General features: G+C 36.3%; 1 protein-coding gene across 1 annotated transcript in view; it reads left to right on the top strand.

Annotated features, from left to right (window-relative positions):
- Positions 1 to 26,676, top strand: part of LOC106800098 (cadherin-12-like) — a 741,579-nt gene that overhangs the window by 647,997 nt on the left and 66,906 nt on the right. Inside the window, exon 3 of the mRNA XM_014781523.2 lies at positions 20,877 to 21,292. Within this exon, the coding sequence (XP_014637009.1) occupies positions 21,062 to 21,292 (231 nt within the window). The 5' untranslated portion in view covers positions 20,877 to 21,061. The remainder of the gene's footprint in view (positions 1 to 20,876; positions 21,293 to 26,676) is intronic.

Below are 26,676 nucleotides of genomic sequence, written 5' to 3'. Positions count from 1 at the left end.
TTACCTCCACGGTGGTATTACTTGAAAAGAGATCCCAGGAAAAGCGCAATGACTAATTACCATCACACACTGCAATATTGTGATTGATAAGAAATGTATATTTGGTCATTTAAATGATCAAAATATGTTTTTGATATATATTTGGTCTTCATCCACAGTTCTTGGCTCACAGCTCCCAAAACCCTTGGCATTTCCTGTGATGAGCGCCATAAAGGTGTCTCTTGTTACTTTAGTGAAACCCAAAAGGAGAGGGTTCTGAGAGGTTTCAGGTTGTGAACACACACAGATGCAGGGAGACTAGTGTCAGAATTGAGCTGAATTGTAGGACACCCAGTTGGTGTCTGAGAATTGCTTGATGGTGTGGGGGAAACCACCCCCGCCACACACACATCAGATTCAGTCTCAGAACCATATCACTCTCCTATTTAAGAAAGTAACAGAAATATAATGATTGAGGGAACATTCTGAAGTACTCAGATCATGTGATATAATTGAGTAACTCTTTTAACTGTGATATAATTGAGTAACTCTTTTAACTACCTGTGATGAATCCATGGTTGTACATCTTTGATAATCTGAGGAATCTCTTCTAATGTATTCAATAAATAAAATGTACTTGTTTGTGATGTAGGCACAGACTCAAACATTCAGAGTTCATAGTGTCCGACGGTTTTTCTCTCGCTTACCGTTAAGAACTGTGTGATATTTTACCCTACTTACAAGCTAACAAATTAGCCTGCCACAGTTTCATGGATGCATGTAGTCATGAAATTCATGGGTCAGAGACAACATACTTCATTACTCACAGTGACAGCGGTAGCCAGTGTATCAGCATTGTCTTGTGCCTCCTTGAACTTTGAATCCCATAAAGTGATGTGAAAATCACCAAATGACACCTGCACACACAGTGTGTTGAGTACAGGAGAGGACTCCAGAGCTTAGGAAACTTGAATCATTTATAATGGGCAGTAAGCATGCTTGACTTTTGCTCTGCAGGGAGATAGTATCTCTATCTTCCAAGACTGATAGTAAATCTGCCCTTTGCTCCAGGAAAATACCCCATCCCTATCTTCCATCCTTGAATAAATGATCCAAAAGGGCAGCCAGTGCCTCATTTGCAAGATCTGCAGAAACACAAAAGATGCACAGAGAATTGTGTCTTCCAAATTCAAATATCATAAACAGTAGTATGAAGTATGATAATCAGCACCTTGCAAAGTAGGCAACATTTTTACATATATTGTAATGATGCTTCTTTTTATCAAGTATTTGACTCAAAATATTCTGTTAATTGCTTGGTAAAATTTATAAACTTTGTTCAAATTATACATTCTAAAATCTAAAAATAATTCTCTCAAGTCAGTGATGTGTTTCTACTATCAAAATTAATATAGTACCAATGTATAAAACTTTCATTTTATTAAGGGGGTCACTGAAAAAACATTGATCAATGCTCCAAATCCCTTCCAAATTCATTATGAATCTAATATGACATAAGATATATTATGGCAGAGAAGGCTTCCACAGCCTGTCATCATTTGTCTTCTGTGTTATCACTCAGGATGACATTTCTCTGGCAATGAAATCACTCCATCTCTAAGTATTGGACTCCAGGCCGGAGGTGCCCGCTTGATGAGTTCCTAGCTACTTAGTTCTCTCTGTCAGACCCCAGGTGTACAAAACTGGGTTGATCATATGCTTCAGGTCATGGCTCACTAGCATCACTGCTCAATGCAATACCTCTCATTCTTTATATAATTTCCTTTCATCCGTCTTCCCTGCCTCCATATATCTAGAAACAGTCATTCGAGAGTATGTTATGTGTGTCCTTCCAATCCTTTTTTCATACTTTGCCTTAGAGAGTATCATAAAAATATTGGTGTCATTTTTATTATTTCCCTTGATTCTTATATTGCAGACCTTATTTTTGTTGAAAATATTTTCCTGTCCCATTCTTTTTCACTCAACATTATGGTTTTGAGATCTGTCTGCGTTGCTACATGTAAATCTAGTTCATGACTTCTGATTGCTTTATAGTAACTCATCTTATGCTTATAACACATTTTATACCCCTGCTGCTACAGTGATGTGCCTACTTCCATTTGCTACCCACAAACAACATAGTGATGAAAATCTTCATGTGTATCTCCTGTGGACCCACAGGATAACAGATCACAGTGTATACACAGTTGTTAATTAAGGGCTAGTACCCTTTACATTGTCAATTGCTCCCTTAGTTTCATATCATCTTCCTGCTTATTATTATGAATTTTTTGTGAATTATTGTTATATATCAGGATTTTTTAAGTATGATCTTCCTATAAATATAGGTTTTTATGTATAAAGGTAATTAATCTTTCCATTTTGGTATTGCATAGGATCTAGACTCTTCACATTGAAGATAGCCCAATGCCTATCGATTTAATCAAATTCTTAAGCATCTAAAGTAGATCTATTTCAACAAGAGTGGAAATATGGTGCTGTAGCATGTCCTAGAAGCTAGCTTTGACATACTTCATGCACTTGGACTTAGCTTTCAGTAAAGTGCGACTCAGTAGAATGGGCAGCTGAGAGAAAAGGAACAAGCCAGGACTACACAAGACCAATTTCAGGCGCCGGCCCCGTGGCTTAGCAGTTAAGTGCACACGTTCCACTACTGGGGGCTGGGGTTCAGATCCCCGGCGCGCGCTGATGCACCGCTACCCAGCCATGCTGAGGCCGCGTCCCACATACAGCAACTAGAAGAATGTGCAACTATGACATACAACTATCTACTGGGGCTTTGGGGAGAAAAAGGGAAAAGAAAAAAGGAGGAGGATTGGCAATAGATGTTAGCTCAGGGCCAGTCTTCCTCAGCAAAAAGAGGAGGATTGGCATGGATGTTAGCTCAGGGCTGATCCTTCTCACACACAAAAAAAAGACCAAGTTCAGGGGAAATAAACAAGGGACGACCCTCTCAGTTCCCTCTCCTACCATCTGAGTGATGCTAGAAGGCTCACTATGGGATCTTTAGTCCTCTAATTTCAAGATTTTATTTCTGTTAAGATGTATAGAACCTCAATAGTTATGACTCTTTCACTAAATGGAATTGATGTCCCTGCGTGATATACCTGGAGAGATAGGGAAGAGATACATAGGCATACCAAAAAGTTGTCTACTGGATACATAGTATTTTTTAGTGCAAACTGTGGGAAGGGCATTCTTTTCTGGAGCATGAAGAGCTCTTGGACTTTTTTCCTTGTGGAGCCCTTAGGATAGGCAGGCTAAACCCTACTATATCTCAGTCTCCTCTTCTGTAAAATGCAGATGATAAAAAAGAGTAGGGATTTTTGTAAGCATTAAATGATTAATAACAAATTTTTAGAAGAGTGCCCAGAATATAGTCAGATTCAATAAATATTAGCTCGTATTATATTGTATAACATTATTACATGTATTAGTTAATAAAAGGTATTTTGACAATTGGCATGCCTCCTGGATAAAATGTAGCTAAATATGTAACTAATTCTGTATGTCAAAATACATTCCAAGAGGGCCAAAGATGTACATAAAAAGGAAATGGGAGTACTAGAAGAAAACATCAGAAAATGGACAAAATACCCAAACTTCTTAATGGAAAGAATAACAAATTGGACCACGTATATTTGAAATTTCTACTATTATAATATTTCATAAACTGATCAAAACACATATGCTAACCTGGAAATAATATTCACAACTCATCTGACCAACAATATATCGTATCTAAAAAGCTCTTAAAATTTAAAAAGGAAAAGATATATTGTCCTTTGATGGGTTAAATTGTATAACCTTCCAAAAAAGATATGTTGAAGCCCCCCAGTACCATAGAATGTGATCTTATTTGGAAGTAGAGTCTTCACAAAGGCAATCTAGTGAAAATGAGGTCATTAGGATAGATCTTAATCCAACGTGGCTAGTGTCCTTATAAAAAAGGAGGCAGTTTGGACACAGAAGAGACATGTACAGAGAAAAGACAATGTGAAGACACAGGGAAAATGTTATCTGTAAGCCAGGGAACTCCTGTGGCTACCAGAAGCTGGGAAAGAGGCATGGAACAGATTCTCCCTCACAATCCTCAGAAGAAACCAACCCTGCTGACACCTTAATTTCAGACTTCCAGTCTCCAGAGATGTGAGACAATAAACTTCTCTTGTTTATGCCACCCAGTTTGTGGGACTTTGTTGTAGCAACCATAGCAAATTAATACATGTCTCATTGAAAAATGGACCAAAAAAGAACCGACAGTTAATTATAAATGAAAACCAAGTGCCTTACATATAATAGAAGAGAAACCTCTGAGATAATTTATAAAGTTGAATTAAAACAACTTTAGGGGCCAGCTCTGTAGCCTAGTGGTTAAGTTTGGTGTGCTCTGCTTCGGCGGCCTGGGTTTGGTTCCCAAGCACAGACCTACACCACTCGTTGGCAGCCGCACTGTGGCAGTGACCCACATACAACATAGAGCAAGATTGGCATAGATGTTAGCTCAGGGTGAACCTTCCTCAAGCAAAAAGAGGAACATTGGCAACAGATGTTAGCTCAGGATGAATCTTCCTCAGCAAAAAAAAAAAGTTGTATATTTTTTCCCCTATTATTAGATTGTTAAAGATCAAAAAGTTTGGAAATAACAATTTTAGAGGATAAGTTTCTCACATGCTTTGGGTGGGAGTGTAAATCAATGGATTCACTTTTCAGGGCAGCTTGGCAATATCAGCCAATGTTTCAAATACACACGTTTCTGGACCTGTCAGGATAGATGTACGGTTGTAAAGACTTTTCAAGATATACTCTCCTTCCAGGGTAGCCCTGATAATAATAAAGCTAACTTGTAACTTCTTTGTCTGCCTTTTCTTTCTCCCTTCCTCTCTTCCTTCCTCTGACTCCAAATGAAGCAACATCCCTTTTCAAATATATACCTCACAAAGACTGGGTAACATACAAAAATGAACATTCCCCAAACTTAGATTCACAACCATTTATGATAATACTAATTTTTATGATCTAATTCAAACTTCCACAAAGAAACTGGCAATAACTATTTGATAGCCAAACTTTTTGAAAGTATTTTTCTAATACATTTACAAATATAACAGACAAATATGTTTGTATGCTGACCCAGAATAATGTAGGTGCTATATCTATTTACTTGCAGGACTTCTAGAACTGATTGAGTAACTTCTGAGTCTATAAAGCTGTAGGTTTGCCATTAAATTTTCTCATAATATTCCATTGTGAGTTCACTTAAAATACGGCTTCACCAGGGACTGTTTCTTTGTTTTGTTTCAATTAATGCTACCCTTACAAATGCATTATTGATTTTTCTTCCAAACCATAATGATACAAAGTGCAATAGCTTGACAAATTTATGCTTATTGCCCAAAACCTGACTTGAGAAGCAGGTATGACTTTCTTTACTTACATAGTACTGTTATTTCACATATATATATATCTCACTGATGTTACATTTGGATAAACATTCAATGCGAAATAATGTTATATGAAACAAATGAAAAACATAACCTTCTGATTAAATGAGAAATAGAAATACTATATTTTCCCTGCCTTCTATACATAACCTTTAATTCAGAATCAGTGACATGGAAAGCTTAGAATTATCCAGATTTTTTGAATCTGTAATACAATCTAGTTTCTGGATTTATTAATTGTTTAATAAGCAATAAATGATTAACTGCATAAGAAGCGATGAGGACTCTGCTGGCAGTAGAGAGGGAATGCAATGCAATTTACGAAATTAAAGAAAAGTCAGCATCTGTCCAAGTCAATATTCATCTACGTGTTCACACCAGCAAATAGAGAGCAGTTTATTTATCATTTGAGAAATCTGTGCCAAAGAACAGCTGCATAGGTGCTAAGACCCTTTCCCCCCATCACTCAGATTGTTCACTGTAAGAATGAAAGCTACCTGCATCAACTCAGAGTTCAACGTTAGTGGATTTTTCACCTATTCTAAGAGCATGACAACTCCTAAGAGAGAAAGAGACCTGGTGAAAGAAGAAAAAGAGTAGTAATAATCAAAAAATGATAGTAATGTTGTTAGATCTGCTGCCTTGGGACCAGATGTGTAAAGATACAAGATTAAATGCTGTCACGAAATTATAGCTTTTGTTTTCCATTCTCTGTCACCTATCTGCTGTCTCTAAGTGCTGAAAGTCAGAGCAAGCATCTGCTGAAATACTGTATTCATTAATCACGAGAGTGGGGAACATGCATAAGTCACACCGGGGACATTACTTCAGAGCCTCTGATGATGTAGGTCAGTGCAGAGGAGTGTCTATTCCTCACTCAGGGATGTGGTGTGTTTACTACTGTATGTTGAAGGGTATCTATCTTTTCAAAGCAATCAAGAGACATTCTTTGAAAGCTGTTATCTCAATTACAAAGAATAAATGTTGGTTAAGGATGGAGGAAGCTCCCTGGGCATCATCATGTCTTACTTAATACTTCCAGAGATTCCAAAGTTTATTGTAAAATATTTTGTGTATTTGAAAGAGAATTAAACAAACACAGTGGTCTTATTGACATGGAAATTCTGGTGCTGATATAGAATTATCAGTGACTTTAAAGATACTTTTCTGCTCTTGAAAGGTACTATTCAAAGGACCTTCAGATTTTAGGGATCAGCAAGCTATGGCCTGCAGGCCCAATCCTGCTTACTGCCTGATTTTGTAAATGTAGCTATTGGAACACAGCCACACCCATTTGGTGACATGTTGTTGATGACTTCTTTCAGGTTACAATGGCAGTGTTGGGTACCAGTGACAAAGAGCTTAAAGCCCACAAAGCCTAAAATATTTCTTATCTTGTCCTTTACAGAAAATGTTTGTGAATCCCTGGATTATGACATTAATAGAAATCCATCTGATACGTGGATCCCAGTTTCTTCATCCACAGTTTATAGAATTACATCATTAGTATAGAGTTTTTTGGAAAAAAATATTTTACCACTTTCTTTGATTTATGAGATTAAAAACAACTGAACAAGTGGGTTTTTTTCTAACGTGTTTTTACGCAGACCTCACTTTTTGACAATTTCTCTTTTATTTATTTTCATTTTTACTATCTCCACTTGTCTTTAGTAATTCTTATAAAAGTGAAAAACGCTCTAGGCATAGTCTAAGATCTGGCTATTGTCCACAGGAACACTGGAAGCACTACACCTGCCATATTCTGGGAAAATGAAATAGTCAATGAGGCATTATAAGTTTTTCAATGAGACCCTGATATTAACAAACTTTTGGAGGGCTGCAAATACAAGAATAATAAAAACAGTTACGTTCTACAGTCTTGCAAATCAACTTTCAATTTCCCATAATAACACACATAAACATACAACATACAGAGTACATGACCAATATTTTAAATACAGGAATAAAAATATTTAAATAATTACATCAACATCATTTGTATTATCTCCCTAGAGAAAGATTATATAAATAGAAAATTTTGTCAGTTTTGTTCAGTGATAGGCTGCAGTGTTTAAATTTTGCCTGGATAATTTTAGGTGTTCAATAACTATTTGTATGCAGAAGAAGTGAGCAAAAACCTGGGTGTCAATAAAAGTAATTTTTATTTTCTTTTTATACTGTACTTTTAAATTCCTGTACAAAGGGAATATCTGATTTTCATAAGAAAAAATGAGTAATTTGAATAAATAACACAATTGATATAATTTGGAAATAATACTCTAGTAAAATATTATAGCAAAAGAGATAAGAATAAATTTCACATGGCACAGTGGGTACTTTGGTAAATAATATGTATTCCTCAACTGTTTAAATAATTGAGTTATAAGTAAAATATATTAGAATGAGTGAAATTATAGAATAGTTCCCCCAAAAGAAAAATCATTTATGTCTCCAGTGGTATATGAAAGCCAGGAGGGTCCTGACATACAGGGATATTTTAATAAATCAAAAGTATAACACAGTAATTTGTTATGTAAATAGATATATTTTTAAGGTGGACTGGGTTCTATAAATAAAAAAATAATAATAATAATGTGGCAAACAGTAGATAAAGAAGCCATAGCAATATTGGTAAGACTTTATAGAGAGTTATATAATGGTTTTGGAGATTCACATTTGAAGATTTGTAATGAGACACATCAAGAGTTAAACTTAGAGAAGAATGTAAGGTAATTCTAAGGGAAAAAAGTATCTTGTGAGCCTGTGCAATCTCAGTATTGTCTGGAATTATTAAATTAGAGAATGTTTACTGCTTACCAACTCTTTCTCTTCTCCTATAATAGCTCTCCTTCCTTTTGCCTCTCCCACTCTCACTATTTTTCTACTTGAAAAATTAAAGTCCAATCTCCATTCAAGATCCTGAGTATGTATCTCATTACTGGAGGGCCAAGAAGTTACAAGAAAAATTTCTCTGTTATTTTGTTTAAGGTTTAGGAATCATAAAATCATTAAAATATGGTTAATAAATAGAAGTATTTTTTATTTGAGAAACACAAAAGGTTTCCTCGGTTTTTAGAAATCCAATTGATAGTGTTGTAGCTTCAATTATACGTGTGTCTTGAAATCTGTACTGATACGTATGTATCCGGGCCATCCTGATGCCTTTTTATGCCCCTCAACACCCTCCAAATTAAAACTCATCTCCAAAATCTCCTTCTCTCTTTCTCTCCACCCTCCTATGCTCACCTACCCATACTGGATGGTACCCCCTCACTGTCATGATGGTCTCTTTGTCATTACTTTCTTCCTTATGTGCATTCCTCTTAGAAATATACTTTGTGCTAATCTCAGCCTCATTTTCCTCCTAGATTTAGTCCCTCTGGAATTCTGGTGAATAAAACTCCTCCCTCCATTAAGTATTGATATTATTTAAATCTTTGCGATTCTCCATAGAGAGTAGCATGGTATCTATTTTTGCAACCCAAGGGCCCTTGTGCTTACCATGGTTCATATTTGTATGGAGCGTCTGTAAAGGTGCTTTCAAGGCTTAGTCTAGCAAATAAGTCAAGGCATGGATTCAGATCCCTCTCTCACCCGAGTTCACTGCCTCTAGTAATATTTAAAGGAATGTATTGCCTTTGTGTGATGGAAGAAAATCATGCATGTAACAGCATGCTTATTGATTCCCATTGTGTCAAGACGCAGCATAGATGAAGCAAATGGGGCACTATCTCCAGCCATATGATTTCTGTAAGGATTCAAAGGATTTGTATGATACCTAGGTGGTCATGGTAAAATCCTTAGGCACTAGCAGTAGTAAATCAGTGAGCATACTCTCGAACGTGAGCCATAGGTGAATATTGAGTAAACCCTGATCACTATCATGTAAAATATATTAACACGCACCTTGAGACCCTGCTTGATTCAATTTACTTCAAGAAACAAAGACAATTTCCAGTTTGCTAATTTCAGTCCAAAATCTCGAGTATGAAGTCTACCATTTGGTCATTTTTGTGTGTGTGTGTGGATTTTTTTTTGGTTATAGCTTTATTGTGATATAATTTCCACACCACACAATTCACTCATTTAAACTATGCAATTCAATATTTTGTTAGTATTCACAAGATTGTGCAACCATAATTGCAATCTAATTTTAGAACATTTTTGTCCCCCATAAAAGAAACCCCAAACCCATTAACAATCAGTTCTCACACCCCACCCCAAGTACCAGCCCTAGGCAACTGCTAATCTACCCTCTGTCTTTATGTATTTGCCCAGCCTGGACATTTCATATGAATGAAATCCATACAATATGTGGTCTTTTGTGACTAGCTTCTTTCATTTAGCACAATGTTTTTAAGGTTCATCACTGTTGTAGCATGTATCAGTACTTAGTCCTTTTCAGTCCAAATAATATTCCCTTGCATGGTGTTACATAAATAGCCAAAGATGGACCCTGTACATTTGCCCCTAGCTTGTTTACTTCTTCACTGCAGGCTGAGAGCCATTAGCTCAAAAGCCCACGTTTCTAATAGCTGCTTTGAAGCCTTTGTCTTCTAAGTCCACCATCCAGGCCCCTTCAAAGGCTCATTTCTCTAACTGCTTTCTTCCCAGTGTATTGGTCACACTTTCTTGTTTCTTTATATGTATTATAATTGTTATAAACTGCACTTACTTTATAAATAATATATTGTAACAGCAGTGGTTATTGAACCTCCAATCCCCTCCCCTGGGGGTTGTTCTTGTTGTTTTCTTGATCCCTTACTCATTTAGTGAATTGTGTGAACTCATTCAGAAAAGTCTGTTACTTCCACAATGTCAGCCTCTGACATCCCTGTTCATATGTATTTTCTCTGTTTGATCTTTTAACCTGACTACATATGGTATTGGCCCTGCATCAGCAGAGGCCGCCTATTGATCAATGGCCAACTAGATTTTTACTCCCTACCATTGGATATCTGTGTGACTTGTAGGCTGCTATGACTAACCAGTGAATTTGCATTTTTTTGCCCCATAATCAGCCAGAGACTGGTACCTAGAAGGTTCCATCTCTAATTGCTACTGAGAGAGCACAGAATTGAGGATACCCAAATTCTCCCATACTGCAAGAGATGAGTATAATTTTTAAGCCTGGCTTCCTAGGAGTTGCCCCTGGGTCAGAGTAGCTTATTGCTCAGTCAGTGTTGGTATGAAGTTGTATTTAGGTTGATTGTGCTCTGAGGCCCCTGCCCTGTGTTGATGGGTCTGGGTGCAGTTTGGGGAATGCTGTCACATCTGCTTCCTTCCCTGCAGTGATCTCTAGTGAGTACAGCTAAGCATATGTGCACAGCCTTCCCAACCCCAAGAGGGGATGATCCCAAAGGGCTCTTCTTGGTTGTCCTTTTGCCTGATTCTCTCTGTTAAACTGCTGGCTGCTCTACCATTTTGCTTGTATCATAGATTTACCAAATTCCTCATAATTGTTCTTCACCAAGATCTCCATCATTTTCAACAACAAGCTTAGACAAGGAGTTCACATTCTTTATTAGAAATAAAGTGTGTCCTCTCAGACAGAGCTATGGAGCTCTTTGTCCTTTTGGCCTTCCTTCCCCCTGGGAAGAATGCCTGCAACAGTGCAACAGAGCTGGGAGCTGGGCCCCACTTTTCCTGTAGAGCCACCCTCGCTCTATTAGTGGGCATCGGTGGTGGTGGTGGTGGTGGTAAAGGGTAGCAGCCCCTGGTCTTCTCAGTTTTCCCCTACAAACGAGGAAACTTTGCCCTGCAGGTGAGCTGGGATGGGATGATCGGGCCCCGTATTCTTAACCTGGTGTGTCTGGCATAGAGCTTTTTCAGTCTAGAGTGGGAGCTGGTGAGAAAGGGAATCTCATCATCTCAGTCACACCCTGCCTGAAATCGAGTTTCTGTAACACGGGACTAGGGAAGAGGGATGTGGAACGCCACGGCCAGCCCCTTTCCCACCCGGATGAAACTGTAGCTCGGAGAGTAGGAGCCGAGTAGAGAGGAAACCTCCAGCTTCTTGGCTGCTCTTGCCCAGAGTAGAGAGCTTCTGTAATGCAGACCTGGGATATATACATTTTAAAATATCATCTAAGGAAGCAGGTCATGGCTCAACATCACAGATTCTTGCTGTTCTTACCAAGATTTAGTCAATTTCATGGAATGAATGTTTCTCCATTTGCTGTATCTGCTTGAGACAATTTCCAGCAACTTTAAATGCTTGTTTTCAAATAATTTTCTCAGTAAAATTGGTATTTTGCTGTTGAGAGTGTCTGAGAACTCCGTATTATGCCATTCCAGAAGTAAATATTCCCTATTATTTAGTTTTGTTCTCAGAATGTACCCGTTTTAATTTTTTTTCCTTCAGTCCTGATTAGCTTCATAAGATAGAGAATTCAGGAAGACTGCTCGGGGGTGTGATGAAGTTTAAGATCCTTCAGACAATCTTGGCTGCTTTGCTAGAGCTGGGATTTAATCCGATCTTACACTAAGCTGATTTTCTGAGCAACTTTCCATCAGTCCCTAGTGGCTGGCTTCCTGTAAGCCTTCTTCAATCTATCACAGCTGGAGCATTTTCCCTTATTTTGTTGGTGCAGAATTTGAATGCAGTATAAAAATCCAAACTATTTTTCAACATAAAGTATACTTTTTCCAGGCTTTGTGAAGTGGTAATCAAAATGGAGATCATGTGGCTTTCAGCCTTTGAATTATTCCTAATACTGAAGATTTCCATCATTTTCAAAGGCAATCGCTAAATAGGACCCTAAATAGTTCTTTTTCTCTGGATCTTGTCCCATTACTGTGTAAATTTCTCCTGTGTTTGGTAGAAAGGAGGTTGTACCATTTTTTAGCCATTAGCCAAGCCTCTAGATGATGACATCTCGGCCATTTATTAGCAAATATTTTGAAAATGTCTCTTTTATTTGACCACAATCTCTCAATTTACAAAAATGGTTTCAATTTCTTAAGAATTGGTTGTCTACTGAAGCTTGGTTAAATACAAATGTCTAGTAAATATTTACATAAGTGTGTTGTTTTATGTCCTGAAGTAGATAAGCTCATAATGCTGCAAATATTTTAGTGTCATCCTTGAATACAACCATGTAATGATATGATTCAATTTCATTTCTGGTATTTTTTTTTGTTTCCAAGGAATGAATAATTGCCTCTTTTTGTTTGCTTACTTTTTTATGTATTAATCATTAATTCACCAGCAAATGCTCCACTGAAATGTGAATTTCTTCTGTGTCATTTAAAAACATCATGTAATTCATTAGTTTTAATTTACTAATTTCCCATCCTTGTTATACTTCTTGGAATCCTTTCTTCAGATCCAATCCGGACTGGTGCTACCTGAGCCTGCATACAGCTCTCTTCCTAAAATTCCTCTCTACTATTTCACTAGAAATTCCCCTTGTCTTTCTTTTTTGTTAAATATCCCTGTTACTGAATCCCATGTCTTCCTTTTTAAAAGAAAATGAAATAAAATAAACTTTATTTTTTTGAACTGGTTTAGATTTACAGAAAAATTGAAAAGATAGTACAGAGAACCCACATATATATCCAGCACCCACTTACCCCTATAATTAGTATCTTAAAATAGTACGATACATTTGTTACAATTAAATAATCAGTATTGTTACCGAACCAGGCTTGTTTTGCCCTCCACACAGTATGCCAATCACCAAGAGTTTTGTGGGAGAGAAAGGGTTTATTCACAAGGCAGCCAAGCAAGGAGATGGGAGAACAAGTCTCAAATCCGCCTCCCCCAAGGTGAGAATTAGGGATATTTATGGGATAAAGGGGCAGAGTGATCCGAAGTGTGGGAATAGATGATTGGAGGTAAGGAAAAGTAAGGTAATCGGTTATCTGCACAAGCGCGTTGTCTTCATAGACCGTCACAGGACACATGTTCACAAAATGGTGGCATTAGCATGATCTGAGGGTAGAGTTTTTGGCCCCCTGATGTCAAATGGTCCCTCATCAGGCATTCTCGAAGCCCGGTTGATGAGTTGGCGATCTCAACCACCCTGAACTGCACAAAGAGTCTACCCTTGGTTCCTGCACAACAACTTAAGCACCTGTTACCATAGTGACTCAAGGGTCAGAGATGTTATTTATAAAAAACCTAGTAGTAGTCTGATAATATACTGCTTATCTACCTGACTTTTAAGAATAATTATTAATGGTTATCTGGCCACTGGTTTGAATATTCATACGTTATAATTAACTAAAGTCCATACTTTATTCAGACTTCTTTAGTTTTTACATAATGGCCTTTTTCTGTTCCAGAATCTCATCCATTATATTTAGTTGTCATGTTTCCTTAGGCATCTCCTGGCTATGACAATTTCTCAGATTTTCCTTGTTTTTGATGACATTTACAGTTTTGAGGAGTACTGGTCAGGTATTTTGTAGGACGTCCCACAGTTGGGGTTTCTCCAATGTTTTTCTCATGATTAGACTGGAGTTATGGGTTTTGGGGAGGAAGACGAGAGAGGTGTAAAGTGCTATTTTTAGAATATCATATCAAAGGTGTTCTAACAATGGAGCTTAAAATCACACCATGAAAGTAAATGTGTACAGAAATCTCTCTTCTTATAGAGAAAGAGAGAGATTGTGTCCCTTGTCACCACAAACTGGAAAGATGCCCACGTTGAGTTTCCTTTTTTCACAATATTTTTCTCCTGGCTTATTAGGGATAACAGTGCTGTTTCAGTTTAAATATACACATATATCTGTGTGCGGTAGAGAATAGGATCTGAACAAGTCAGAAAGCAAGGATCAATGAACTACACAAATTAAGATCGCAGAGTAATTATCACCTTCAGTCATTTTCGTTTCACTCCTAAGAGGCAATAGAAATGGTTTACTGTCCCTACTTGTCTACTTCTCAGTGTCAAATTCATAAAATAGGAGACTTGTGGTTAAGGTTTTGTGGCACTAGAGAGAGGGTAAAATTTCATTTTGGTGTGGGTTTACTAGGACTGAGAGACGTATGTAGGGATGTTTGCTCATCCCCAAGGCATTCTAAGAACTACTTTCATTTCTAAATAAAGGTTAAAAATTTTACATAACAATGTCTCTGTTAAAACCTCCAGATAATTTTTCTAGGAGTCAAATATTTAAACTATCAGATTTCCCTGGAATCTTTAAATGATTATTGACAATAATGCATTTGTACAATATGAAACAGAAAATTGAAAATGTAAAGTTAAATCACATTTAAAAAATTATGTTTTTAAGGTGAAGAGTTACATGATGACAAGTATAAAGTTTATTGGTAACATTTCCATAATTGTGGGATTACATAAATTATTTTGCCTTTTTTTATTATGTGGAAAAGAAGACTTCTTTTTCTAATATTTCAAATTAAAAGACTATTCACAAGAAGGGGTGCGGGGGCTGTAAATATTCTTTTTTTTTTTTCAAACTTTAAGAAGTACCCTTGAAAAATTACTCCATAGGCCGCAAGCCTAGTCACCATTAAAGAGTTATCCAATATGCAGGTACCCTGAGAAAGTTCCCCATAATAGAGAGCAATTTGTAATAATTAACTTATCTGTCAGCCTAATAAGACATCTAACAAAGATAGACTCTTTCACTGTAATTTATATGAAGTAGATCCCTTATCAGGAGCTATTCTTAAAAACAAACACACCCAAAATTAAATAAATAACTACAGAAACCACAGCCTTTGTCTATCTCTCAGCTTTGGAGACACAACAGAAAAACTGCCAGTGGGTATTTCACTTCACGTGTAAGTATCTCCTAGTTTGATATATGACCATTTTTAAAAATCTCTCTTCTGCTAAAAGGAATGGTTGGCTTCAGAGACTCATCATCAGGTTTGGAAAGTCTTTGGAAAGCCACTTTGTCTCTATGAAAGTTTGGGCATAGTAGACAAATATAAATTTTTAAACACTTAGCTCGAAATTCAGTCTATGAAATAAAACACACCTCTAGTGATGTCCTTTGTGATAAATATGTCTTCTTTAAGGTTCACATGTTTCCATAGGGTGCTGACACCTCAGAATAAGTCTGCTTTACTTGTTCTATAACAACACGATTGGTGCTGGGCAAGTGTACCCAGGTTGATGTCTCGGTATAGTTTTTCCTTGTGATTTAGGCTATGTTTCATGCCTAGGGAAGTTGTTTTCCTTTCACTTAAGAATCGGAGGCCTTCAATCTCCTTGCATTACTTTTGTTGTGATATAACACTTTAAAAACTCCCCGGCTGACAACTGTGGCCAGAGGCTGGGTTCTGGTGGGAGCAGCATCATGCGCTGAAAATAATATCTCTTTATCTGTTCACTAAAGAATGGCAGTGTTAGAGTCTTGGAACGGATTTTAGGATCATACTGCAATAACATGAGTTACGAAATGCACACTTACACATGTTCTAATTGAGCAATGAGATTAAAATATATTTTATTTCATCATGTATATTGTACCACAGACATAAGAACATTGCTGATTGTGTCCCCACAATTCAAATGCTACTTGACAGATAGTTACTTAGCATAAAATCATGCTGTGATTTCCTTAAAAATTATTCCTCAAATGTCTCTTGTTCCAAAGCCCATATTTTTATTCATTTATTTTAATGATTTCCACCAAGGCTGGAAGCGACCCCCAAATTCAGAGTTGTCAAGCAGATCTAACAGGTTGCCTTCTTGTCTGACGGACCCCAGCACGGCATCCACAGTTCAAGCTAACTGAGAAGAAGCCTGCACAGCTGGAAACCACCTTACTTTCCTCTCTATGACACCTACTTTCGGTCACCTGGCCTGTCTAGTGATCTTGCTGGGTAGATTAGCTGGGCTGTTGTGCAATTTCTTCATTATCAGCCACCATCCAATCCTGTTAGCACACTGGCCCTGTCAATTATTGCATTTTTTTTTTCTGTCTCTGCCTAGCATTATGTCTCTCTTTTTACATCCTGGTGGGTAAGTGCTGGGACTCCTCAACCTCCTGACTTCAAAAGAACTATATTGACCTGCTAGCTTCGATCTCCTAATTTTACAGAACATCTAAATGAGTCTAAGAAGACTTAAGCTGCCCAGCATTGAAATACCCACTTAGCTTTGGAAAAAGAATTTTGAACTCAGGTCTTTAAGCTCATATTCCTTGTCTTGCTAGGATTTGAAATCTTTGGTGGTTTCATCTATTTATGCATTTATTAATATAGGGGCAGCTTAGAACAGTATCCAGGAGGATGGGCTATGGAATCAGACTGCCTAGATTCTAACTCGCCTGCTATGTACTAATTTGTGAACCATGAGCATGTCATTTAACTTCTCCATTCCTCCGTTTCATCTGTAAAATGGGTGTAATAATAGCACTTCCTTCACAGAGCAGTAGTACAGGTACAGAACATATAAAATTATGAGGAACAAAGTAAGTTTTCAATAAAAGTTTGCTACTATCATTCAATGACTAATTCACTCAAACTTAACAATTATGTATTTGGTACCTACCACATGCTAGGTAATATTGTAGATGCCAGGAACACAAGAGGTGACAAAAGAGGCATCATTGCGACTCTCATAGCCCCTCTTCACTCCACCACTCCACTCAGAAAACAGTAACAAATAATCATACAAATACATCTATGATATAAATGATTACTATTGTTATTAATAAAACCTAAAGAGTTTGAAGTTGGGCGGGGGGAAGCTGGCAAGGCTCAGGCAGAGGTAGATAATGCAGGCCCAGTTAAGTTCATGAATGTCATATTAAAAATCCTAGACTTTAAGATGTACTCTCTTAGCGGGCCTCCCCCATAGCTTAGTGGTTAAGTGCGCGCGCTCCGCTACTGGCGGCCAGGGGTTTGGATCCCGGGCGCACACGGACGTACCGCTTCTCCGGCCATGCTGAGGCTGTGTCCCACATACAGCAACTAGAAGGATGTGCAACTATGACATACAACTATCTACTGGGGCTTTGAGGAATAAAAAGGAGGAGGATTGGCAATAGATGTTAGCTCAGAGCCAGTCTTCCTCAGCAAAAAGAGGAGGATTAGCATGGATGTTAGCTCAGGGCTGATCTTCCTCCAAAAAAAAAAAAAAAGGATATACTCTCTTAGCAACTTTAAAATATACACTACAGTATTGTTAACTACAGCCACCATGCTGTATATTATATCTCCAGTGTGCAATGAGAAGGCTTTACATTTTTCATTACATATGTTTCTACTACAATGTGATATGTGAGTTCCTGAAAGCTTTGCATTCTACAGAATTCATATTAAAATAATAGCATTCATGGAAAAAAATAAGATTGTGTGCAGATCCTCAAAACCTGTGCAGTTACGCCTAGCAATCATCATCCTAGTCTAAATATTAGCAAAAATAAAGTACTAATAAATACATATTCCTATAAATATAAAATTCTATTTTAAGAAAAGAGGAGAAAGTAATTTAATGACAGAGATATAAGTAAGGATCAGCCTACTTAGAGAAAGAGAAAGAGGGAAATGCACAAAAAAGTGGCAGAACACAGCATGCTAAGATAGAAAGTGTGTCCAAAGGGAGCCAAAAGGGAAGAACAGAATGTGGACATGAGGGAAATGGGGATCATGTTCCACGTTGTTCTCCTCTGTGGCTCCAGGTAACTTCAGCCTTATTACAATATTTTACGTTTAGCTGCTGGTTTTGGTGATGTGAATCTTTAATGTCCTGGGGAATTGGCATATGAAACAACAGACTTTCCATGTCATATTCATGTTCTTCTCAACTTGCCAATCATTTATGAGCTAATCCCCTCACATTACAGACACACATTCTAGTATAACAGAGGGAAATGACAGTAGATTAGAATTTCTAGAAGATTCCTCTAGTAAGGGATCAAAACTCAAATTTTAGACACCTTTGACTTCAAAGAAGAAAGAGTAGCTAGAAGCAGACTTCTAGCTAGTAGACTATCTAGCTACTCTAAATAAAAAGATAGTTATTTAGAGAAAAGACCTTAGGTGTCAATGCTCTCTAAAATCTGAGTTTTGATACCTCACAGCTCCAAAAAAGTAGAGAAACATGTTATGGAAAAAGAAGGCAAAAATACAACCTAACTACGTATAATAGCCTAGGTTTGAGAAGTCGTTTCCTGCCTTCCATCTTTTCTACTCATGTTTACCTCCCCATCTGTTCTGTATATGACTGGGCTAGGATTGACATGAGGATGAGAAAAAACATGGGCGAAATGGAAAATTCAAGAAATTAAAACACTTTAGATGTTGATATTAGCAATTTGAAACCTGAAAATAAATGAGGAAAATATGCCCACTGTTTATACAAGCTGATTGAAAATAGATGCAAATAATCTCCCACTTTCTAAATGTATTATCACACAAACATGATACAGTTCATGTTAGATATTTGATTTTGAATGTTAAAAATAAATTGCTTGAGTAGAAGTCACAGCTGTGATTAAAACTCTATTGTTTAAATCAGTGTTTTTCAATAGAAAATAATGCAAGCCACAAATGTGAACTGCATATATAATTTTAAATTTCCAGTAAACACATTACAAAAGTAAAAAGAAATAGAGGAAATGAATTTTAATCGTTTATATTTATTTAACTTAATATATTCAAAATATTCTCATGTCAACTAGTAATAAATACAGACATTAATAATGAGATAATTTACGTTCTTATTTTTTTATACTAATTCTTTGAAATTTGGTCTATAATTTAAAACTAGAGCACATCTCAATCTCAAATTGCCAGATTTCAACTAAATGGCCACATATGGCTAGTGAGTACCATATTGAACAATGTAGGTCTAAGTTAACTTTTTATGAACATTATTTTGCCAGAATGAAAAGATGCAATGAAATATATACTTAGGTTTTTGTCAGTATCCAGACAATAGAAAAAAGGTCATATCATGTTCTATTTCTATTTTTGGAGTGTCCTTATAGAACACTTTCCGATTATAAGTTTTGAATATTCCCCATCTCATATCTTAAGCATGGTGAATGGCTCCCGTGTTAAATGTTTAAAGTTGAATATTTGTGAAGAATGCATTGCACTTTTTATTATATTATACACATTGAATAAGCATTGAACTGAACTGTAGCCGACAGGTTGACAAAATGGCATGTTTTATAGATGTTTAATTAAACATATATTGATTTTGACTTTGGTGCTCTTGTTTTGGAAGCATTATATATAATTTCTGGCCTCCAACATTTTTGGCCCTTGGAAATTTCATAGGCTGTGGACACTGTGCCCCTAGTGCCAAATGCATAAAACCACCTGGCTCGAGCCACATTTTCCCCTGCCTGCTTACAGAATGTAGAATCGCTCCTATTTCTTTAGCTCTCAGGGCAATTTTCACCTATGGCAGGCTTGTGCTAACTTCAGTTTTACCATCAAGATATTCTGTTTGCTTTTTTTTCACAGCGTTGGTAAATTTGCTCTCATTTGTGTATTTATTTGATTTATTTAAATTTATTTTCTGTTTCTGATTTAAGAGGGAGAACAGGATTGTGTATTTTTTTAATCTACTGTATAATAAAGGATTTTGCACATTGTAGACACTCAATAAAGCTTAGATAAGTGAATGAAAAAAATGCTTGCTGTAAGGAAAAGTTTAAAGCTCATTTTATCTAAATACAGAGTAGAGGTTGTCCATCTTGTGGGGATCCAAGGTTGCTTTGAGCTGCACACCTTCTATAAAATAATTCCCATATATCTAAGCTAGAGAAGCATTTTTTTAAGTTAAAGCTTATAAAGCCATCTGACATTTTATCAATCATTTACATTTTAATAAGATGATTTACTTTTATATTTAGTAATTTATCTTGTTCTTTTCTGGATGGTCTGATTCTTCCTATTTTCTCACTTTGGGGAATTTTTTGTTTTTCTAAAAATTATTTTCTTTTTTCTTATTTTATAAATCTGTGGTTCTCAATCTTGGCCTATTTTGCTCCTCCCAGGGGATATCGGGCAATGTCTGGAGATATTTTTGGTTGTCACAACTGGTTGTGGGGGCGGATGCTACTGTCATCTATTAAGCAGAGGAAAGCAATGTCACTAAAAGTCATAAAATGCACGAGATAGCTCCCCAGTAACAAATAATTATCCAACCCAAAACGTCAAAACTGTGACATTGTGAAATCCTACTCTAACTTAGTTCACATTAAAAATAGTGTTCTGTGTTTTAGTCTTAAAATAATTACTAAATTAAAAAGTTGCTTCTGTTCATGATACACCTTTTTCTTCATTGTAGCTAATACTTTTTCAAGTCTGTGAAAAACAGTTTATCCAGGTTTACAGGTTGAATAGCAATGACCATTTACCAATATAATTCTTTTCAAGTCTTTCCTCTCTGCTTCTTTAAACGTTGGCAGATATAATGAGAGTTTTGATGACCATCATCATGTAATTCTATCAATTTAATGAATCTTTGTTAATTTGTTTTATAGGTCCCTTTAGATGGAATATAATACAGCAGAAGGCTTTTCATCAAAAGGATTAATGCCTGCATTATCATTTCTGCAATAGAATAGAAAGCTAAGTGGTGGAGGCCACAGACACGTCAAACCTGGATTCCACAATTCTGCATTAAGTGCTGGAGTTTTATTACTCTGCCGTAGGAAAGCCTTTGCCAATGCTTACAAGGAACTGTTTCTCCCTGCTTCTCTGGGTCCTGTTTGATGGAGGTCTCCTAACACCACTTCAACCACAGCCACAACAGACTTTAGCCACAGAACCAAGAGAAAATGTTATCCACCTGCCAGGGCGGCGATTACATTTCCAACGAGTTAAACGTGGCTGGGTATGGAATCAATTTTTTGTGCTGGAGGAATACATGGGCTCCGAGCCTCAGTATGTGGGAAAGGTAATGGCGTGTTTCTTTTGACAACCACTTGGTAGCAAGGGGGATTATGCATTGTGTATTGTGTATGGATGTTTTGCACAAGAGTTGAACAAACCAGTGACTAGAACACTGGAATTGAAATCCAAGAGACCTGGTTTCTCTTCCTGATTCAATGGCCCGGGTAAGCTTTGGAATATCATTTAACCCCCGTTTACTTCCATTCTCTCAGATTATTTTAATGAAAGTAATATATATTTTTGTTCCTATTTTTTATATTCTTTGCTTAAGAAGTGAAGTTAAAATACGTAAATGTCATTAAAAATGTTATTACAGCACATTATTGCTTACAGACACTCTGAAATTGTTTACCAATGACAGACATAGAAAAATATCACCTGTTAGTATCCTTGAATGACCAGAATGTCTCCCTTCCCTTCCACTTTAAAAATATGACATACCATTTGGATTTTGGTTCTGAAGTGTTTGACTTGGCTTGCTTATGCTTTATAAATAATTTCTTTATTATATGTTTGGCAAGCTAGTTATGAAGCTATTTATGGCCAAAGTAATAAATGTTGGAATCCAAATACATACACATCAATCTTTAACACAGCACACAATTTTTTAATCTTAGGGCAAGTTTATAGAAACTTAATTTTTTTTTCACAAAAATAGTTGATGGCAACTGTTCTCGCACATTTATGCTTTACTGCTAATTTCCTTACATAAAATTTTTGACCCATGTCTAGACTAGAGAGAACTTACCAATGACACAGAAAAAATATTTTTTTCCCAGAAAAATGAATATTTTATTTTATTTTGATTTTGTTAATTCTGTTTTTAAATTTTCTAAAAGATTTTGCCATGGTCTTAATAAAAACATATATGCTTGAAGAGATTTTAAAATAAATCCAAAGACAGAAATGGAATTAGGATCCTAACAGAGAAATATAGAAGTGTTAGGGGGCTAATATAGAAGATTATGTCTGTTGAACATTATAGTCCTCAGAGCTTTCTGGAAGCCTAAATGGGTGAAAAACATGATGAGTCTTATGATTCCAATTTTAGGTCAAGGGAAACAAATCCATTCAAGATCTAAATTCTTTGCGGTACATTTTTGGAATTTACCTTTTAGAAATGTATTTAAATAATATTAAATAATACAGTTTAGAAGGTCTTCAAATAGAACCTTTGTTAAAAATCAACGCATAACCAGGATTGCCCTAAGGTGTAAGAGACCGTAGGCATTTGGGGTCCCACAACACAAATTTTCTGTGGGACACCTATCTATATATAAAATTTGAGTCACAAAAAATCAGTCTTTGAGTACCATTCTGGCAGTTCTAATTTCTAATGATTTTGTAAAAATTATACAATGCCATTAAGCAGAAGCAATCTCTTTGACAGGCTGACTACTAGAAGTCAGATCCTGGTCATGTGGCCCTGAGACAACTCCATAGGTGCTAGTCCTGGAGCTCCACGGGTATCTGATGGGCCAAAAAATTGAGTAGAAAGTCGGAGAGAGCTTTAAAGAGGAGAAATGGCCCAAGTGGTTCTAGCCCAGGGCCCTCCACCCAGATAGTATTGCTGCCCACAAATAGCCCTGGGAACAAGAAGGGTCTTAGAAAATTTTGAGGAAAGCACTTCAAAGCATGGAAGTCCCCTGATGTTATTGTTCATTGCTTCTGCTTATATGGTTCCCCATATGATCATGGGATATAATAATCACTAAAACATTTCTATGGTGAGATCATTTCACGTTGTTCTGGTACACTTGATTCTTGTGAGTTAATTTAATGTAAGGATCAAGTTTTGAAATCCAAGACAAATGGAGAGGAATCATGGCTCTAAGACTCTACCTCATGGGTAACAGTTATCACAACTCTGCTTATAATGAAAACTAGACATCACGTTGAGGTACCTGGCAAATGTCCGATGAGAAGATATTGTCTGGTTTTGATTGAAGCTGATCCCTAGCCTTTTTTGCTTGAATTTGAGGTGAGAAAGTTGACATTTTGTTGAAAAATTAATGAAACTGACTAGAGAAGTAAGTAAAAAGGGTCTAGGAGTTACTTATGCAAGTTTTGTTTGATACTCCAGAATTCTACCTTTATAATTGTTCCAATAGTATGGAATTCATCCAATTCATTTAAAAGATGAGTTATTATTCATAAATAGATTAAAAAGGAGTAGTTCTAAGATCTAACCTATTATTAAATTAAACATTATTTTCATAGTCACATGGTTCCACATTTGTAATATGTAATGAAAACCCAAGGTTCTCAGGCAATGTATGTTTCTCGTCCAGATGAAACATTTGCCAATATTTCCTTTCGACATGGAAACTAATTAAAGTTTAATTAACTCTATATTGATGATTCTAGATGTGGGAATAGTAATACGATAACATTGGGACCAATTCAAGCCATTATATTTGTGTGTGTAAACATATATAAATGTATTTATTCTGCTGCTCTTTCCAGAAAAGCTTTGAGACAGTTTATAGAAAAGTAAAGTATTATAAATAACATAGAACTTGGGGCTAAAGAAAAGGGCAAATGTAAAAGTGCCAAGCACAATAGTAAACTGAACTATTATAATTGAGTGTTAAATTTAACTTTATGTTTCTTTGCAGCAAGAGCGTCTAAGGAAAACATTAATTTGAATGGTTCCCATTACTGGAAGCTCCACTTATTGAAAGGAAAAATCAACTTTCCTATCTTTAAATCTAAAAGAATCTCTTCATGTAGAAATTTATGGGGGGCGTGGTGTCACCTAAGTGGCTTAGTGGACATTAGCCTCAACAATTTTTATATTTAAAAGGAGCAGCTGTTAATATTGACATCATTTCAAGAAAGATCAAACTGTGGTATCGCTTATAATGAACATTATTTTATTTTATATACTAAGAAATCACAGAAGTGTCCAGAGGTAAGGCCAATGCTTTCTTCAAACAGTCATTTTGGACTTACTACAACGCCTGGATAAATGTAAGGTGCCATATTGCAGAGTAACACAGAAATTAATTTGATAGGCAAAAGTTTTCAATTCAGATATTATCAATTACTCAAAGTGACCACAAAAAACTGTTATTAAAGACATGCACACGTGTGCACGTACACACACACACGCAGTAAGTTGGATGCTGACACCAACATATATAACTGGATGCCTTTGTCTGTGTAGTACTAACTTATGTCATAGCCTCAAAGCTCTGTGTCAAGAACATGCTGCCCATTTTATCCTCAAAGAATAATTTAGGAAACTGAGTTGTCATTTCAGATGATCTTTGTTAGCAGCAATTCTTAAGTCTAAATTGTTTAAAATGGCAAAAAGATTAAACATTGAAACATATATAAACCCTAATTTCAGAGGCATTCATTTATTCAACATATTTTTGACTGAGAATGCATTACAATTTGAGAAAGTGTTGTGAGCATAAGTTTAAGTCTGATGGTCCCTAGATTACAATTATAATAGGTAAGCTTTATTGAGTGCTACTTTGAACGCTGTTTTAATTGCTTTACACACATAAACTAATGTAATCTTCACAACAGCACTATGAGGAAGATTATTAGTAATCTCATTTTACATATCAGAAAACTGAGGCACAGGAAAGTTAAGTAACTTCTCCATGGCCCCACCCAGTAAATGCGGAAACTAGGATTTTAAGACAGATAGTTTAAAACTCCATTGCACAAGAAAATATCATAGTTTATCTCATAAGGATCTTAAGAGTTAACAATAATTTCAATACTCTGTCAAAAGTACTATAACGGAGACCCTATAAGGGATGGTGGAAACAAAGGAAGGTCTATGACTTGTGTAGAAGATGGAGGAATTCAAGAAAAGTGTCACAGATGAGGAAGCACCCGAGATGAGTCTTGAAGGATGAATTTATCTTTTCAGAAGAGATAGTCTGAGGAAAAGTTTTTATAAGCACTGAGGCTTGAAAGTTTAAGGTGAGCCTAGATAACAGTATTTCAATATAATCAGAGAGTGTGAAGCCAGCTGTTTAAAATAGGTAACTACAGAATGTATGCAGAGACTCAAGTCTGATACCAAGATCAGTGTTATTCGTTCTTATTTTCTTACTTATTTACCTATTTATTTTTAATAGAAGTGTAATTGACATATAACATTATATTAGTTTCAGGTGTACAACATAATAATTCAATATTTATATATATTGCAAAATTATCACTGTAATAAGCATAGTAAACATCCATCACCATACATAGCTATAGTTTTTTTTTCTTGAGATGACTTTTAAGATTTACTCTCAGCAATTTTCAAATATGTAATACAGTATTATTAACAATAATCCCTATGCTGTACATTACACTATTATTTGTTCTTAAAGGTGTCAAGATCTACAAAATGTCTTGGTTGAAGATTCATATGGACAGAATTGCAGTTTTAGAATGATCACTCAGAGAGCCATTTAAAGTACTCTTTGGAGGCAGAGAAACAGGCATGGAGACAGACAGCGTATGTAGCAGAAGTTTACAGTAGGCTTGTCTAGAAAGTAATAAAGAAAATGGGGTATTAGAATTGAAGACGTGAAAGGTGGGGGCAAGATAATCAAAGATTTAAAGATCCATTTGTCATGGGAATATAAAAGATGAGACAAAAAAATTAGTGGATAGTTTTATGTAGAGAATGAAAGAGAGGGAGAAATAAAAAAAAAACGCCACAGATGTCTGACTTCAGTTATACTAGTAGCTTGTATGGGTTTTGTTTTAGGGTAAGAAATAAAATGATCACTGTTAGACATTATATATCTACATAGGTACTTAGAAGTATGCAGGTGAAGTATCTCATAGATATTTGGATACGTTAGTCTAGAGTTCACAAACAAGAGGCCCATGGTAGAGATACAGACATAGGAGTAACCAGTACACACATGGTAGGCAACAACACTTAAGTGGATAACAGACTAGGAGAAATTACAGAGAAGATATGAGAACCTTGATTTTTAACTGCAAAGCAGATGAAGAATCATTAGATAGATCTAGCTAATAAGAGGTAAAAGACAAGTGTTAAATAGTGTCATGGAAAATAAACCAGAAGAAAGTTTTAAGAATAATGAATGACCGGGCTGGCCCCCTGGCTTAGCAGTTAAGTGCGCACGCTCTGCTACTGGTGGCCCGGGTTCGGATCCCGGGCGCTCACCGACGCTTCTCCGGCCATGCTGAGGCCGGGTCCCACATACAGCAACTAGAAGGATGTGCAACTATGACATACAACTATCTACTGGGGCTTTGGGGGAAAAAAAGGAGGAGGATTGGCAATAGATATTAGCTCAGAGCCGGTCTTCCTTAGCAAAAAAAGAGGAGGATTAGCGTGGATGTTAGCTCAGGGCTGATCTTCCTCACAAAAAAAAAAAAAAAAGAATAATAAAT

The sequence above is a fragment of the Ceratotherium simum genome, chromosome 18 (genome assembly GCF_057802395.1).
Source record: "Ceratotherium simum simum isolate JZ-2026a chromosome 18, ASM5780239v1, whole genome shotgun sequence".
NCBI classification, from domain to species: domain Eukaryota; kingdom Metazoa; phylum Chordata; class Mammalia; order Perissodactyla; family Rhinocerotidae; genus Ceratotherium; species Ceratotherium simum.
The sequence above is the reverse complement of the archived record's forward strand: the minus strand, read 5'-3'. Positions and strand labels throughout refer to the sequence as shown.